The sequence below is a fragment of the Ranitomeya imitator genome, chromosome 2 (genome assembly GCF_032444005.1).
Source record: "Ranitomeya imitator isolate aRanImi1 chromosome 2, aRanImi1.pri, whole genome shotgun sequence".
NCBI classification, from domain to species: domain Eukaryota; kingdom Metazoa; phylum Chordata; class Amphibia; order Anura; family Dendrobatidae; genus Ranitomeya; species Ranitomeya imitator.
Window position 1 is genome coordinate 702,786,499 of NC_091283.1, and position 19,785 is coordinate 702,806,283.

General features: G+C 42.7%; 1 protein-coding gene across 2 annotated transcripts in view; it reads right to left on the reverse strand.

The window, feature by feature from the left end:
* LOC138665540 (rap1 GTPase-GDP dissociation stimulator 1-like) overlaps positions 1 to 19,785 on the reverse strand; it is a 489,411-nt gene that overhangs the window by 215,228 nt on the left and 254,398 nt on the right. For both annotated transcript variants that reach the window (XM_069753123.1, XM_069753124.1), the window contains exons 3-4: positions 4,881 to 5,003; positions 580 to 705 (exon numbers count right to left, since the gene is read on the reverse strand). In XM_069753123.1, the coding sequence (XP_069609224.1) occupies positions 580 to 705; positions 4,881 to 5,003 (249 nt within the window). The remainder of the gene's footprint in view (positions 1 to 579; positions 706 to 4,880; positions 5,004 to 19,785) is intronic.

Below are 19,785 nucleotides of genomic sequence, written 5' to 3' on the forward strand. Positions count from 1 at the left end.
TGGCTTTATCTACCGAAAGCAGTAAGTGGCCATAAGAATAATAATCAAAGGTAACAGCAGAATAAGCCAGAAGTCAAAGATTAGTGCTTCTCACCCAGTATATTCCTTGGTTATCTCCACATGATGGCCTCAACACGTTGGAGGAAATTATAAGAACTATTACCTCATGTAATGGCATTGGAATAGAGTGCGCCAAATTTATTAAGAGGCGCATGCCAGAAGTAAAATCTACGTTCATCATAGTAAATGTGCAGTGCACGCCTCCTTCTGCTAAGCCTTAGCCACTTTTAGAAAAGTGAAGCAGCTTGTACAAAAAACCATACTGTTGAACTATTATCACTTATTCCAAATTCTTTAATAGAGAGTTGATAAAATCCCCCCATTCTGTCTGATATTTTCCAACATTTATATTCCATGTATTCCATTTTTTCATTTTAATTTAAAGGTTTACAAAATAAAATGAAAGCATAACGCATACAAGATAGTTTATGTACAGGTTATGTATTAGTCCTCAAATTACCAATGAAGATTCTGGACATTTTATAAAAGAGACTTTCAGTCCATAATTCATCCACTTACTATTATCGTAACAGATGCGACCAATGGCTCTGCCGACATGCAAAAGCAACTCCTGATCTGAACTCTGCAGCAAAGGCACCAAAGCCAACACCAAGCCAGCATCGATACAGGGCTTTCTCGTTTCCTCTATTTGGAGAAAATGTGTGCGATGTAATATCAATAAAGAAAGAGAAAAAATACAATAACGTTCTACAAACGGAAGCTACAAGTTACTGATCTCAATAAACAAAGATCCTGACCATGGCTTAAAGTGTTGGCATCCTTGATGTTGTTCCAGAAAATGAAGTATTTGTCCCTGAAAATTATTGCAATTACACATGTTTTCTTATGCACATGTTTATTTCTTTTGTGTGCATTGGGACAACACAGAAAAAGAGAAAAAAAGTAAATTGTAAATCATTTCACACAAAACCCCCAAAATGGGAAGGACAAAATTTTTGGCACCTTTCCAAACTTGTGGGTATACAACTTTGTTTTAAGCATGCCTTTCAAACTCACCTGTGGCATGTAACGAGTGTGGGAAATATGAAAATCACCTGAAACCGAATAAAAAGGGGAGAAGTGGAGTAAATCTTTGCATTGTATGTGCCACACTAAGCATGGAGAACAGAAAGAGAAGAAAACTATATGAGAACAAAAAATGTTGAAAAATATCAACAATCTCAAGGTTACAAGTCCAACTCCATACAGGAAAGATACATATCTTGGTACCGTATTAGCCAGTAGATAGAAAAATAACAAGAAGTTTAAAACCCATGGCACTCTAGCTAATCTCTCTGAAAGTGGGTGGCAGAGACAAATTGATGAAAAGTTGCAATGCAGGATAGTCCAAATGGTGGATAAGCAGCCCCAATCAAAGAAATTCCAGCTCTCCAACAAGCTCAGGGTGTATCACTGTCAGCACGAACTATCCATCAACATTTGAATAAGATAAAATGCCATGGCAAGAGACCCAGGAGGACCCTGCTGCTGGCACAGAGAAATGAAAAAGATAGACTGCCGTCTTCCAAAATGTAGGCGAGTAAGCCAAACTTTTCTGGGAAAGTGTTTTGTGGACAGATGAGACCAAGAAATAGCATTTTGGTAAAGTACATAATTCTACTTTTTACTGAAAATGGATTGAATCCTACAAAGAAAAGAACACAGTACCTACAGTCATATATGGTGGTGGTTCAAAATGTTTTTTTTTGTTGCCTCCGTCACTGGGTGCCTTGGCTGTGTGCATGGCATAATGAAATCTGAAGATTACCAAAAGGATTTTGGGTCGCAATGTAGTGCCCAGTGTCAAAAAGGTGGGTTTGTGTCCTAGGTCATGGGTTCTTCCAGCAGGACAAAAAACCCAAATATACTTCAAAAAGCACCAAGAAATGGATGGAAACAAAGCGCTGGAGCATTCTGAAGTGGCCAGCAATAAAGCCAGATCTAAATCCCATTGAACACCTGTGGAAAGATTGTAACATTGCTGTTGGGAGAAGGCACCCTTCAAATATGAGAGACATGGGGCAGTTTGCAAAAGAAGTGTGGTTCAAAATTCCACTTGAGAGGTGTAAGAGCTTGTTGATAGTTCTAGGAAGCGATTAATTACACTTATTTATTCCAAAGGGTGTACAATTAAAATTAAGTTGAGGGTGCCAACAATTTTGTCTGGACCATTTTTGGGGTTTTGTGTGAAATAATGTACAATTTTTTTCTCTGTATTTTTGTGTTGTTCCAACACTCACAAAGGAAATAAACAAGTGTATAACAATACACGTGTAACTGCAATAACTTTCTGGGAGAAAATCTTCATTCTCTGGAACAATTTCAAGGGTGCCAACACTTTCAGCCATGGCTATACATACATTTTCCCCTTGAGAAAGCACATCTGCGAAACGCGCGTTGGAGCATTCTGTGGCATCACAGACAGAGGCTTACAGCAACATGGGTAAGATCAATTTATGAATTACTGCTCCATTTGCTTTTGTTTTTGTTCCCTGACCTGGTGGAGCCTTACTATGATCATTTAACTGTGCTGCAGCCTGAATTTTGGTCTGTTCCACTACATGTATGGACTTGTTTCTCTATTTTTTCTATACCTCATGCATGCCTCGTGGTACACACGGCTCATGTTATCTTTATATTTGTATGTTGACATTTCTAATAAAGATTGATGTTTTTTATTAATTATTTATCTAAGTGGTGTTTTTTGGATAATTTTTTATCTGCCAAACCTGATGGCCATATGCCACACAAAATTCCTGTGGCTCCTGTTCACTTTGAGTGGGCGAATGTTAACCACGTGGCCTACTGTACATGTGCTATCACCCTACGCAACCATGTTATTAGCAGGTACAGCTATGCAGTACTAATCAGATACTGTCTTTTTAGCTGAAGATGTATCCTTATACAGCTGTCTGGGAACTATGTAAAGTTTAAATCACTTTTTGTGCTGTAAACGAGATAAAACTAACACTAGAACCAAGTAATCTAGGAACTGAATTGGGAGGCAGAGGTAGCAGTCACACTTGGGTCATGGTACCTGAGCTAGCCTGAAGCCCCTTTGTCACTAAAAAAAGACAACACTATTATTAATGACCACTATGATATTTTATTATACATATTATATCCTACAAACTGCTTTAGGTCAACTTCAAAAGCAAAATTTGGTTTTATGAGGCCTTAGCAATCAAAAATTTTTCTTATTAGTCAGTCATGTAAAGCTCTGTCACCCACACCATCCTAAGCCTCAGTGTCATATTCTGCCATATTTGCCAGAAAAAATATCGCAAGGGTAGTACCATGTTTTCTAGTGACATGATAAACAGTATATCAAAATGTGACAGGTTGTAGATCACTGAGGTACATTATTGGCTGTTATGTGATGGTTCTACCACATTGTCATTTTTGTTTTTCTGTTCCATTGTAGGAACAGAAAATGGTAAAGCAGATGGTACCCAGCCTTGATGTAGTTTTCAGAAAGTTTTTTGGGGGACCATTGTCTGAAGCATTCACACTTCCTTTTTTTTTTCTAACCTATCTTGTGCAAATGGCTCAACCTGACATTGTCACAGAAGGGCAAATGTGGCTTGGAGAATATGCTAGTTCTGTCTTAAAGTCCCTTAAATGGGTGATCCGAAATCCAAATAATTTTTCATCCTTAGGCCAGGTTCACATTACGTTTTTTGCGTCCGTTAGACGGACTACGTTACACCGCTGCATATCTCGGTGTGACGTAGTCCGTTAACACCGCCATTTAGTCCAATGTCGGACGCATCTCTAGCGCACGTCCACAATGGGCGTGCGCTAGCGATAGGCCGTCATTGAGTGACAGACCCTGGGATACGGGCTGCAGCATTTCCGGGTCCGTCACTGCTAGCGCAGATAGAGCATCTGCTAGCCCTATCTGCGCTAGCGTGACGACATTTCGGCACTTGCATTAACAGCAGCCCATTAACGCATGTGTTGAACGGGCTGCTGTTAACGCAATGTGAACCTAGCCCTAGTCCCTATCTATTTGATGCAATACAGGTGCTCCTCACAAAATTAGAATATCATCAAAAAGTTCATTTATTTCAGTTCTTCAATATAAAAAGTGAAACTCATATATTATATTAAGTCATTACAGAGTGATCTATTTCAAATGTTTATTTCTGTTAATGTTAATGTTTATGACTTACAGCCAATGAAAACCCAAAAGTCATTATCTCAGTAAATTAGAATAATTAACAAAAACACCTGCAAAGGCTTCCTAAGCATTTTAAAAGGTCCCTTAGTCTGGTTCAGTAGGCTCCACAATCATGGGGAAGACTGCTGACTTGACAGATGTCCAGAAGGCAGTCATTGACACACTCCACATGGAGGGTAAGCCACAAAAGGTCATTTCTAAAAAAGCTGGCTGTTCACAGAGGGCTGTACCCAAGCATATTAATGGAAAGTTGAGTAGAAGGAAAACGTGTGGCAGAAAAACATGCACAAGCAACCGGGATAATCACAGCCTTGAAAGGATTTTTAAGAAAAGGCCATTCAAAAATTTGGGGAGGTTCCCAAGGAGTGGACTGCTGTTGGAGTCATTGCTTCAAGAGACACCACCTACAGACGTATCCAGGACATGGGCTACAAATGTCGCATTCCTTGTGTCAAGCCACTCATGACCAATAGTCAATGCCAGAAGCGTCTTACCTGGGCCAAGGATTAAGAATATTAATCTAATATTGAGAGTTTCCCATATACTGTGAATTTTCTATAGGTGAGATGGTGCTATGATAAAGCTCACACTGCAGTTTAACAGTCAAAGTAATTGTTCAATCAAGAGCCATCATTACCATTCTTTGCCAGCTCAGCAAGAACATGTGCAACCTTCTCTGCACAATTTGGACTGGTTTTAAGGATTTTGCCCAGCTTTGGTAACACATCGTAGTCTGTAAGCAGCTTAGCTGATGTCTGCACTGTGGAGAGATATAAAACAGAGCATGATTATATTATTTTCTCGTTCTAATGTAAGGTTTGAATGACTCCCCCTGGTTTTAACTGTTGATGTAGTTGTAGTCTTGCATTTTTATTCTTCTTTCAAAAATCTTGTTTTTGCTGATTATGCTGTGTATTGTAAACTTGTTAATATGAGTGATGATCAAAAGTTTCGGCTATAATGCTATACTGGCTGATTTGAATAATGTAAAGTCGCTATCAGGTGTCGGTTGGAAAATATAATCACCACGCATGTATGGATATACACTTCTCAACATTGGTCAGGTGTCGGTTGGAAAATATAATCTCCACGCATGTATGGATATACACTTCTCAACATTGAGATTGTAACACCAAGAAGGAAAATTTGTGAAATCACAGGATTGCTAGACATGTTACTGATATGCAAATGATGAAAAAATGGAGAGAACATTTTCAAAATATTTTGATATATTCAGCATATGACGATATGAGGTTATTAATGGTTATCTGAGGATGGTTCTGCCACACTGAATGCTATGGGCACACAAATCACCAAGATCTGCTGCTGGTATCTTGGTTTCTAATTGCTGCTCATTGACGTCCCAAATGTGGCTTGATAGGAAACAAGTCAAGAGATGCTGTGGGCCATGGTAGCACTATTATGCCACGAAGGATGCTCACAGTAGGACCTGTGTTGCATTGTTGAAAAAACGGACACTTTGGAGAAATGGATGTACCTCTAATTTAACGATCGATCCATTCTGTTCTACAAGTGAAATTAATAATAATAATCTTAATTTTTTTATATAGTGCTAACACATTCCGCAGTGCTTTACAATTTGCACACATTATCATCACTATCTCCGATGGGGTTCACAATCTAAATTCCCTATCTGTATGTCTTTGGAATGTGGAAGGAAACCGGAAGAAACCCACACAAACACAGGGAGAACATACAAACTCCTTGCAGATGTTGTCCTTGGTGGCATTTGGACCCAGGACTCCAGCGCTGCAAGGCTGCAGTGCTAACCACTGAGCCACTGTGCTGTCACATACCAAGTCTAAGGTATCAAACATTGTCTACACAAACCATCAAAGGTATTTGTTAGGAGTCGAGTTTCCTCTGCTGCACAGGGGGAATCTCGATCCGTCTCCGCTGCGGTCTCCCATTCTCCTCCGGCCGCAGTGGAGTCTGCTCAGCGGGGACGTCGCTCCCAGTGTCTTGCTCGCTCTCACTCTGTACAGAGAGTTACTGCTGCTTCTTCAACTCCTGCCATTAAAGTCAGTGCTGGTCAGCGGCGAGCTGACTTCCCTGGGACTAAGTCCTTGTTTGCGCACACTGAGCATGCCCAGGGCAAGATCTCCCGTTGGAGATCGAGGGTCATGTGCTCAGGCTCTGCAGCACATTCCATTGGACCTCTTGGCAGGTCTTGGAAGGGCAAAGTTTCTGTGGCCACTTCCTGTGCTGCAACTATATAAACTGCGCATGACCGCACGGCCATGTGCTAGTGTACAATTGAATATGTGTGTTTGTTGTGAGTGCAAGTCGTTCATTAAATACCCCTACCCTATTGTATGACTGTTCGCGTATGGAGTATGGCTGATATCTAGCGCCCGAAAAATCACTCAACGTGTCACACACGTATCAGTGTCTATTGCTGTGACCGCCAGTGCGGCGCCACGCGCCAGTAGTGCGCTTCCTGACCCACGTCTGGGTGCTTAGTGGTGCCTGCCAGCACGGCACAGTTCGCACTTCGGTGCTCTAATTATAAGAGTTGCCTAACACACCCTGTTGCGGTGTTGTGTCAGCAAGTGGTCTAATCGGACTTCAATCCTAGTTGGGGTTAAGTTTGCTGACTGCTTGCTCGCCTTCTATGTGTGGTACCGCGATCCTGTGACGCAACAGGATCGTTTCCTTCACGTTGGGTGAAGTTTAACCCACGCGAGTATACTTATGAGTACCGCCATATAGTCCGTCATTTCTCAGCAGCAGGTTCCATCTCTGCACGGTGGACCCCGGGCTACGAACGCACCGTACACTATCAGTCTTATTATTTGGTGCGTTCTGCTAGCCCTAACAGTATTTATGTGACATTTGACTACCAACCAGACATCCACTGCTTTCAAGACCTATGATGTTGCAGAGCTAGGCAGCAACAGAGGCTGGAATGGAGGTACAGTATATGATCTTTAGCAATGAGTCTCCCTTGGATGCAAAATAGCTGTTGATTAGTCTTGAGACCACATAGGCAATCCCATGAACAGGTCTTCAGAAGGGAACATCACACCAGTCCTACTTCTAGGGTTATGGTGTAACATAATATATTGTAGCCGGACCCCTCTAGTCTTCATTTCAGGTAGCCTGGCACCTTGGCATTACATAGATTTTGGGTTTCTCTAAAGTGGCCCAGAAGTCATTTTTCAAAACACCACCAGACTGTTGCTTGTGTTACTGTGAGCAGCCTGTGTGACATAATTGTGCCACCATCGCTTACAGCATCTCTGGTTTTGTCTCCCATCAAGCACATCTTGAACATCATTGGTTGGAAATTACAAAGGGAGCTGCCAGCAGCATTTCTTGATCATGTATGTGCCCAAGTGCATTCAGCATGGCTGAACATTCATCAGACAAACATTCATGTGTTCACTGAAACATGCAGATTTACCACAGCCAATACATTCTATTGGTGAAAATTGACATGTCTTGAGAGACGTGCGGCATGTCAGCAAGTGATCAGCAGGTAACTATGGACACAGAGGACATGAGATTTCTAGAAAATCCCATCCACTATGCTGCCACAGCTGGCCGCTGTGGGTTTGGTGCTGCATAAATACTCAATGTGTGACAGAGGTTCACTCTTGACGATGACAGACGACGGCATGTTACTCGTGGAGAATGTTGCATATACAATCAAGACCAAAAATGTTTTTCCAGAAAATTAAGTGTTTTTCCTAGAAAATTATTACACTTACACATGTTTTGTTATACACATGTTTATTTCCTTTGTGTGTACTGGAACAACACAAAAAAACAGAGAATAAATACCTGCAATCAATCACTTCTTATAAGAATCAGCAAGCTTCCTACACCTCTCAACTGGAATTTTGGACAACTCTTCTTTTGAAAACTGCTCCAGATCTCTCAAATTCAAAGGGTGTCTCCTCCCAACTGAAATGTTAAGATCTCTCCACATCTGAACTCTCCATTAATTTCTCCATAAACTATGTTTGGAGTCATTGTCCTGCTGGAAGTCCCATGACCTAGGACACAAACCCAGCTTTCTGACACAGGGCACTACCTTGAGACCCAAAATCCTTTGGTAATCTTTATATTTCATAATGCCTTGCATACAGCCAAGGCACTCAGTGCCGGAGCCAACAAAACAACCCCAAAACTTTCACCATATTTGACTGTAGGTACTGTGTTATTTTCTTTGTAGGAGGTTATTCCATTTTTGGTAAACAGTAGCATGATGTGCTTTACCAATAAGCTCTAGCTTGGTATCATCTGTCCACAAGACACTTTCCCAGAAGGATTTTGGATTACTCATGTACATTTTGGCAAACTGCAGGCTAGCTTTTTATGTATCTGTGCCAGCAGTGGAGTCTTCATGTGTCTCCTGCCATAAGGTTTCATTTCATTGAAATGTCGATGGATAGCTCATGCTGACGCTGAAGCACACTGAGCCTACACAACAGCTTGAGCTTCTTTAGAACTTGACTGGCGCTGCTTATCCACCATCCAGACTATCCCTTTCATCAATTTTTCTTGTCATTCCACGTCCAGGGACATTAGCTACAGTGTCATGGGTTATAAACTTCTTTATTTTATTGTACACACTGTGGACAAAGGAACAGTAAGATATCTGGAGATGGACTTCTAACCTTGAGATTGCTGATATTTTTCAACAATTTTGGTTCTCTTCTCTTTCTTTTCTCCATGCTTAGTATGGCATACACAGACATACAATGCAAAGATTATGTCAACGTCTAACATTTTTAATTGGTTTCAGGTGTGATTTTCATATTGCCCACACCTGTTACTTCCCACAGGTGAGTTTGAACAGGGATCACATGCTTGAAACAAAGTTGTTTACCTACAATTTTAGAAAGGTGCCAACAATTTTGTCCTGCCCTTTTTTGTAATAATGTCCAATTTGCCTTTTTTTCTCAGATTCTTTGTGTTGTTCCAGTACACACAAAGGAAATATACAACTGTGTAACAAAACATTTAATTGCAATAATATTCTGGGGAAATACTTTTTCTGGAACAATTTCAAGGGTACAACATTTTTGGCCATGACTGTACATAACAGGTTGCACTGGTGACCTCCATCTTCCTGATACAGTACCATGATGGTCAATGTGTTACGCTGTGCCCACTGCACCTTAACTGCACTGCCACGTAGTGACAAGGGACTGTGGGCGCCTAAATGTTCCCACGAACTAGGGGCGTCGTAGGCTATTACTGTCCACCGGATTATCCCGGATAGTGGCAATACAGGGGTTTTGTACCTTGCTATGCTCCTATCTTAACCCTTATCAGTTTCCTCCCCCAAGTGTGAAGTCAAAGTGTATTGGAAAACACTAATCAAATAGACAGGGGTAAACAGACAAAGATTAAAGAAAACTGCAATCATACCAATACACTCATAAAACAACAGAGCTGGATACAGGGGAGAAATAGGAGGCCCAAACCAAATGGGAGAGGATAAGGATAAACATGCAAATTTACTGTAGCAATCTCTACAGAAATCTCTTCAAAAAACTTTCCAACTGCCTACTCCAAAGGGTATGTTCACACGTTCAGGATTTCCATCCTTTTTTTTTCAGGACAGTTTTTTTAAAAAACTGCAGCTCTTGGCAGAAAACGCAGGTCCTTTTTTTGGTCCTTTTTTTGTCCTTTTTTGATGCGTTTTTTGATGCGTTTTTTTATCCTTTTTTTATGCAGTTTTCTATGCAGAGACTGTGTGTTTCCTAGGAAGCTTTTTAGGGCTAAAATGGCTGAAAATACCCTAACCCTACCCCTAACCCTAACCCTACCCCTAACCCTACCCCTAACCCTACCCCTAACCCTAACCCTACCCCTAACCCTACCCCTAACCCTAACCCTACCCCTAACCCTACCCCTACCCCTATTCTAACCTTAGTGAAAAAAAAAAAAAAATTCTTCATTTTTTTATTGTCCCTACCAATGGGGGTGACAAAGTGGGGGGGGGGGTGTCATTTACTATTTTTTTATTTTGATCACTGAGATAGGTTATATCTCAGTGATCAAAATGCACTTTGGAGCGAATCTGCCGGCCGGCAGATTCGGCGGGCGCACTGCGCATGCGCCCGCCATTTTGCAAGATGGCGGCGCCCAGGGAGAAGACGGCCGGACGAAAACCGGGACGCCGGGTAAGTATAAGGGGGGGAGATTAGGGCACGGGGGGGGCATCGGAGCACTGGGGGGGGCATCGGAGCACGGGGGGGGGGGGGGCATCGGAGCATGGGGGGGCGGGATCGGAGCACGGGGGGGCAGCCACACTCCGCCCACGCACTTCCGCCCACTCCCCCGCACTTCCTGCTGCAGCGGTTCTGCACATCAAATCGCAGTAAAACCCGCAGATATATTTTTGATCTGCGGGTTTTACTGCGATTTTGACCTCACAATGGAGGTCTATGGGTGCAGAACCGCTGCGGTTCAGGAAAAAGAAGTGACATGCTCCTTCTTTTTTGCCGCAGCTATTCTGCGCGGCTTTTTAAACGAAATTACGGATCATGTGCACAGCAGTGACTGTTTTCCATAGGGTTACATTGTTATGTACCCTGCATGGAAAACAGCTGCGGAACCGCAGCGGCAAAACCGCTGCGGTTCCGCAGTAAAAAACGCACTGTGTGAACATGGCCAAACACTGACCTTCTTCAACTCCGGACCAGGAAGTGGAAAAACTATCACTGGCAACTCCTAAGTGCCAGTTACGAGCTTATATACCAGAGGGGAGTTGCCAGTACAGAACACCTGAAACAAGGCTGGCTCTAGGTTTACATTGGCCCCGGGCAAAAGATTATCAGTGGGCCCCTTTAACACATGCAATGATTCACGATGCACAGATACAGAAGACATATATACAGTAGATGTACAATGCTAAAGATTTCACTTTTTACATTATTTGAATGATATCTATTCTAAATTCTACAACAGGTCAGAAACTGGCAAATCCCTGCAGTGCACAGGGTGTGCCCTGGGGGTATTCAAAGTTTTCATTTTAGACCGGACAGTATACAGTCATGGCCAAAATTTTTGAGAATGACACCAAAATTATATTTTCACATGATCTGCTGCCCTCTGGTTTTTATTAGGGTTTGTCTGATGTTTATATCACATACAGAAATATAATTGCAATCATATTATGAGTACCAATAGGTTATATTGAAAGTTAGAAAGAGTTAATGCAGCAAGTCAATATTTGCAGTGTTGATCCTTCTTCTTCAAGACCTCTGCAATTCTCCCTGGCATGCTCTCAATCAACTTCTGGACCAAATCCTGACTGATAGCAGTCCATTCTTGCATAATCAATGCTTGCATTTTGCCAGAATTTGTTGGTTTTTGTTTGTCCACCCGTCTCTTGATGATTGACCACAAGTTCTCAATGGGATTAAGATCTGGGAAGTTTCCAGGCCATGGACTCAAAATCTCTATATTTTGTTCCATGAGCCATTTAGTTATCACCTTTGCTTTATGGCAAGGTGCTCCATCATGCTGGAAAATGCATTGTTGGGCGCCAAACTGCTCTTGGATGGTTGGGAGAAGTTGCTCTTGGAGGACATTCTGGTACCATTCTTTATTCATGGCTGTGTTTTTAGGCAAGACTGTGAGTGAGCCGATTCCCTTGGCTGAGAAGCAACCCCACACAAAATAAGCTGTTTTCCAGATGTCCCAAACAATCGAAAAGGGGATTCATCAGAGAAAATGACTTTGCCCCAGTCCTCAGCAGTCCACTCCCTGTACCTTTTGCAGAATATCAGTCGGTCCCTGATGTTTTTTCTGGAGAGAAGTGGCTTCTTTGCTGCCCTCCTTGAAGCCAGGCCTTGCTCAAAGAGTCTCCGCCTCACAGTGCGTGCAGAAGCACTCACACCAGCCTGCTGCCATTCCTGAGCAAGATCGGCACTGCTGGTAGTCCGATCCCGCAGCTGAAACAGTTTTAAGATACGGTCCTGGCGCTTGCTGGTCTGTCTTGGGCACCCTGGAGCCTTTTTTACAACAATGGAAGCTCTCTCCTTGAAGTTCTTGATGATGCGATAGATTGTTGACTGAGGTGCAATCTTTGTAGCTGCGATACTCTTCCCTGTTAGGCCATTTTTGTGCAGTGCAATGATGGCTGCACGTGTTTCTTAAGAGATAAAAATGGTTAACTGAAGAGAAACAATGATACCAAGCACCAGCCTCCTTTTAAAGTGTCCAGTGATGTAATTCTTACTTAATCATGACTGATTGATCGCCAGCCCTGTCCTCATCAACACCCACACCTGTGTTAATGGATCAATCACTAAAACGATGTTTGCTGCTCCTTTTAAGGCAGGACTGCAATGATGTTGAAATGTGTTTTTGGGGTTAAAGTTCATTTTCTGGGCAAATATTGACTTTGCAAGTACAGTAATTGCTGATAAGCTGATCACTCTGACATTCAGGAGTATATGCAAATTGCCATTAGAAAAAATGAAGCAGTAGACTTTGGAAAAATTAATATTTGTCTCATTCTCAAAATTTTTGTCCATGACTGTAGTCCTCCATACAGTATTATGGGCACCTCATAGTCCTCCATACAGTATTATGGGCAGCACCACATACTTCTCCATACAGTATATTGAGCTCCATATATTGCTTCATGCAGAATAATGTGCTCCATATAATGCTCCATACAGTATATTGAGATATATATATATATATATATATATATACATATATATATATATATATATATACTAGATTGTGGCCAGATTCTAACGCATCGGGTATTCTAGAATATGCATGTCCCCGTAGTATATGGACAATGTTGATTCCAGAATTCGCGGCAGACTGTGCCCGTCGCTGATTGGTCGAGGCAACCTTTATGACATCATCGTCGCCATGGCAACCATTATGACATCTACGTCGATACTGTGCCCCTCGCTGAATCAGAAACGTGAGATGTCTACGTCCTTTATGACATCATCGTCGCTGTGCCTATTGCTGATTGGTCGAGGCCTGGCGGCCTCGACCAATCAGAGACGCGGGATTTCTACGTCGATGCTGTGCCGGTCTCTGATTGGTCGAGGCCTGGCGGCCTCGACCAATCAGAGACGCGGGATTTCCAGGACAGACAGACAGACAGAAAGACAGACAGACAGACAGAAAGACAGACAGACAGAAAGACAGACAGACGGAAAAACCCTTAGACAATTATATATATAGATAGAAGATACTGTATTGCTCCATACAGAATAATGGGCCCCATGTAATGCTCCATCCAGAATAATGGACCTCATGTAATGCTCCATAGAGAATAATGGACCCCATATAATGCTCCATACAAAATACTGGACCCCGAATAATGCTCCATAAAGAATAATGGACCCCATATAATACTCCATGCAGAATAATGGGCCCTATATATTGCTCCATACAGTATAATGGACCCCATATAATGCTCTATACGGAATAATGGACCCCATATAATGCTACATACAGAATGGCTCCCATATAATGCTCCCTCCATACAGTATAATATTTTTGCTTGGTTTCATAATTTTTTTGCAGCGTTTAGCTTTTACAGGCTTTTTTTTGTTTTCTATTCCTGGCTGCTGAATGAGTAAACTTTGTCTCCATCAGTGAGATCGATCTGACAAACGAGTTTATAACTATAAACTGATTTATAAGCACATCAGCTCAATTTTCATGTGGTTTGGGGTCATAAGTCAGCAGAGAGGAGCTCAGAAATCTCATTCAGCTGACAGCAATAGACTGTGCAACATAGAGGCTACAGGAGGATAATAGTAGGATAATAAATCTATATATATAATTGCCTAAGGGTTTTTCCGTCTGTCTGTCTGTCTGTCTGTCTGTCCCGGAAATCCCGGCTCTCTGATTGGTCGAGGCCGCCAGGCCTCGACCAATCAGCAACGGGCACAGCGACGATGATGTCATAAAGGACGTAGACATCTCACGTTTCTGATTCAGCGACGGGCACAGTATTGACGTAGATGTCATAATGGTTGCCATGGCGACGATGATGTCATAAAGGTTGCCTCGACCAATCAGCGACGGGCACAGTGTGCCGCGAATTCTGGAATCATCATTGTCCATATACTACGGGGACATGCATATTCTAGAATACCCGATGCATTAGAATCGGGCCACAATCTAGTAGTTTATAAAACCCCACTGCAATAATGAGTTTTAGCCAAAAATAGTAAAAAGTAAAGTTACCAAATACAGTTCTAACATTAAACTGTTTTAAATAAATCTTATTTGGATAAAAATAATTAGTTAGTAATAATCCTCCAGTATTAGTCATGGATCGTAGGTAGTTTGCTGAATTGGTGGATATGATTATTCAGTCCAATCAGGGAAAGTAGTATCTATCATTGGAATCTTAAGACTCTTATGACAGGTATGAGGTCTTAGGGCTAAACACCCCATGCTCATTCACTGAAGTTAATTTATTGCCATGTCCTCTGCTAGAATTAGCTTTTAGCAATGATAATAAGTTCATGTTAACACTATATTTAAATCCAGAAGAAACCTTGAAACTCTGATTAAAAATGGAAGAAATCGCAACTTAGTTCACCTTACAGATTCATAAAAATGACCAATAACATAAAATTCCTTTAATTTGCCATAAGGGGGACCTGAGGAATGGTTTTCCGTTGTCAAAGTAATCTGGATTACTGGTCAGTCTTAGAAAAGTATGTAATATTTAGGGCACAGAGCCTGGAGGAAAACACTAAATACTCCGGAACAGATGCTGTTATAACTTTATTTTAATCAGAGAAGTAAATGGTCATCTGGTCTCAAATGGATTATTAGAATGTCTGGATTATGAGATGCCGGGAGTTCGCTGGCGTTTCACTACCGTTCTTGCAAAGTACAATTCTATTTAAATTAGACATGTTATTTAGCTGCCTTATTATGGCACCAGCCAAAAAAGGTTGTGTCAACTTACTCTTCGGCAAAGTTAGGATAAGTGCACACTACATCTGTGGATTTTGCCAAAGGTATGTGCCAGAAGTTCGTATTCGGTGACATTCCCTTAGTCTCCCATTAACCAGACAGAGGCCAAAAGGTGGTTCTTTTATCCTCCCATGTGCATGTTGTATGGTTAAAGCATCTAACACTTCATGTCCTCTCCCCTCTATACCCCGGTCACACGCTACTGCATGATCTCTGAGGAGAAAGACCTGTAAGTGTTACCATACACGTGGCTCGTGGGGACAGCGCTCCACTTTATTAGAAGACTGCTCACTATCGTTCACCAGTGGTAAATATATTATTACACTGGTCCCTGCTGGTCAGCAGCTTCTCTGTCTAGCACTATCACACTGGTCTTTGCTCTTTTTGGGGCATAATCACTCCGATCAGAGCACAGACCAGTGTGACAATGGTAGATAGTGAAGCAGCAGGCAGGGAAAAGTCTTCTAATAAAGTAGCACAGTGTCCAAGGGAGCAGCATGCTTCCAACCTCTCTGCCTGCGCATGCACATTAAAACTATGTGTGGTGCAATGAGATCACCTTCCCCCCAACATTTGAAAAAGGGAAAGGGGGACAGAATATAGTGCGTAGCAGCAAGATTTTAGGTCACAACCTTAGCCATCACCCCAGGTACACCCATTTACCATTTCTTCTCCATTTAAATGGCCACATTAAGAAAAGTATAGAAATGGATGGATAGCTTTTTGAAGGTTGTGTCACACTACTGCTAAACCTTTTCATGCTCCTGTATATTATATCAGCAGAACAATGAAAAGCAGCTGGGAACGGATTTGTCATTGAACATAATGAGCTCTGTTATCTTTTTATCCAGGTGACCATCAAATCTCAGATTTTGACCCCATCAGTCCACACTCAGGCCATCTCCGCAGTGCTCCTCTCTGCCCTGAGGCCATCTCCTCTGTGCTCTTCTCTACCATGAGACTGTCTCCTTGGCACTCTTCTCTAGCTTCAGGCCATCTCCACGGCGCTCTTTTCTGTCCTCCCCTTTTACACGTTCTAATAGAGTGCTACTTATTTTTCTCATTATTTCTAATTGGTCCTATGGGTATGTTCTCTTATTTTTCTTATTATTTCTAATTGGTCCTATGGGTATGTTCTCTTATTTTTCTTATTATTTCTAATGGTTCCTATGGGTATGTTTCCAACAAGCTTTGCACCCGCTGCATAAGATTCATTGACGCTGATTCATGATATTTCCTGATAGATAAATAATTAATTTTTTTTAAAAAAAATAATTTGTCCACCAAGAGCTTATACACTCTACATATTTCCCACTGTGGAGGAGGCATCTCTAGGAGCACCAGCTACAGGAACAATCCAGTGATAAGTCACTGGCAGAGCTGATCTGGGTGAGATAGGACCCAGCAGCTGTACGTCAGGCAGAGACCCAGCGATTATTGAGCACTGATGTCTATGTGCCTGCAGAAGAGGAGACAGATAATTTTGATAAAGCACTTCTGTTTTTTCAGGGGACACTGCAGCTAATCTGTATAGCACTGATGAGAGCAGGACAGGACAATTGGCTCACTGCCTGGGACAGTGGGACAGAGAACCCAAATCCGAGATTGTCCCATTGGATCTGGGATAGTTGGAAACTATGGGAACATCGAGAAGCCATGCAATCCACAAGATGGCAATATGCGTCCATTGAAAATTGGTGCATAAAACATTTTTAGATCATTACTGATATTCAAAGCAGTCAGTGATCATCTAAAATTGGTAAACACATACATATATTCATATTTTTATTTTAGATTTTTGGTGATAGGTAGTGTTTAAGGCCTAAGCAACCATCCTGACTGTGGCTACTGTCTAATGTAGGCTTTCTTAGCACATGCGTCAGACAACTGTTATAAGCACAATGTGTCCCTAACTTAATGTGGTTCTTTCTGATTGGGAGATTGTATACGGCAGTCCTTTTTTCTTGGACATGACACTATTTTGATGAAACACTGTACATACTCCAACGCTAACCCATCTCTTCAACCTATCACTAACAACTGGTGTTTTCCCCTCAAGCTTTAAACATGCCTCAATCACACCTATCCTCAAAAAGCCCTCTCTTGATCCATCCTCTGTATCTAGCTATCGCCCCTATGTAACTTCTCCCCTATGCCTCAAAACTACTGGAACAACACGTCCATCTTGAGCTGTCCTCCCATCTATCTTCCTGCTCCCTTTTCGACTGCTTACAATCAGGCTTCCGGTCACACCACTCCACTGAAACTGCCCCAACTAAGGTCACCAATGACCGCTAAGAGCAAGCAAAACTACTCTATCCTCTTCCTCCTGGACCTGTCCTCTGCCTTTGACACAGTGGACCATTCCCTATTACTACAGACCCTCTCATCCCTTGGCATCACAGACTTGGCCCTAACATGGATCTGGTCATACCTAACTGACCGAACATTCAGCGTCTCCCATTCACACGCCACCTCCTCACCTCGCCCCCTATATGTCGGAGTCCCACAAGGTTCAGTTCTAGGCCCCCTGCTCTTCTCCATTTACACTTTTGGCCTGGGACAGCTCATAGAATCTCACGTTTTTCAGTATCATCTCTATGCTGATGACACACAGATCTACATCTCTGAACCAAATATCACCACCCTACTAACTAGAATCCCTCAATGTCTATCCGCTATTTCATCCTTCTTCTCTGCTAGATTTCTAAAACTTAACATGGACAAAACAGAATTCATTGTCTTTCCCCCATCTCACGTGACCCCCCCAACGAACCTATCCATTACAGTAATCAGCTGCCCACTCTTCCCAGTCCCACAAGCTCGCTGTCTCGGGGTAATCCTTTACACTGATCTCTCCTTCAAACCGCATATCCAAGCCCTTTCCACTTCCTGCCACCTTCAACGCAAAAATATTTCACGGATCCGTACATTCCTAAACCAAGAATCTGCAAAAACCCTAGTCCATGCCCTCATCATCTCCCGCCTTGACTACTGTAACTTTCTGCTCTGTGGCCTCCCCTCTAACACTCTCGCACCCCTCCAATCTATTCTAAACTCTGCTGCCGACTAATCCACCTGTCCCGCTGCTATTCCCCGGCATCTCCCCTCTGTCAATCCCTACACTGGCTCCCCATTACCCAGAGACTCCAGTACAAAAGCCTAACCATGACATACAAAGACATCCACAACCTGTCTCCTCCATACATCTGTGACCTCGTCTCCCGGTACTTACCTACCCGCAACCTCCGATCCTCACAAGATCTCCTTCTCTACTCCCCTCTTATCTCCTCTTCCCACAATCGCATACAAGATTTCTCTCGCACATCACCCCTACTCTGGAACTCTCTACCACAACATATCAGACTCTCACCTACCATAGAAACCCTCAAAAAGAACCTGAAGACCCACCTCTTCCAACAAGCCTACAACCTGCAGTAACCACCAATCGACCAAACCGCTACATGAACAGCTCTACCCTCACCTACTGTATCCTCACCCATTCCGTGTAAATTGTGAGCCTTCGCGGGCAGGGTCCTCTTTCCTCCTGTACCAGTTGTGACTTGTATTGTTCAAGATTATTGTACCTGCTTTTATTATGTATACCCCTCCTCACATGTAAAGCGCCAAGGAATAAATGCACTATAATAATAAATAATAATAATACTAATAATAGGGAAGTTTTCTGGGTTGGGCATGGGGTACTTTTGGCTATGGCAGTATTCATTGGAAAACTGTATGTGAGTGCAATCTCTGGCCAGTGTAGTGTATATGAAATCATACACTCCAGTCATACTGGAGAACTGCAACCGTGGGTATTCTTTATCTCACTGTTAATAGGGCCCCTCTCTCCTAATAAATGTAGTGCCATTCACAGATACATATTTAATATGCAGAAATTTTCAGAATACATGTAAGATTAAAAATAATTAAAAATGTCCCCAAAGGTGCACAACCCCTTTAATAAAAGCAAATAAGAAACCTGAAGCCCTAATGAAAAAAAAAAAACAATGTTTAAAGGAAGTTTGGGATAGAGGCATTCAAACCAGCAGTCATATTAACCCCTTCCCGACCCATGACGCCACGTAGGCGTCATGAAAGTCGGTGCCATTCCGACCCATGACGCCTATGCGGCGTCATGGAAAGATCGCGTCCCTGCAGATCCGGTGAAAGGGTTAACTCCCATTTCACCCGATCTGCAGGGACAGGGGGAGTGGTAGTTTAGCCCAGGGGGGGTGGCTTCACCCCCTCGTGGCTACGATCGCTCTGATTGGCTGTTGAAAGTGAAACTGCCAATCAGAGCGATTTGTAATATTTCACCTATTATAACGGGTGAAATATTACAATCCAGCCATGGCCGATGCTGAAATATCATCGGCCATGGCTGGAAATACTAGTGTGCCCCCACCCCACCCCTCCGATCGCCCCCCAGCCCTCCGATCTGGCCGGTACACTGCTCCGGCTCCCCTTCGTCCAGTGCTCCGCACCCCCCCCGTGCTCTTGTCCGCTCCCCCCGTGCTCCAATCACCCCCCCTGCACTCCGAACCACCCCCCCCCCCCGGTGCTCCGTTCCACCCCCCCCCGTG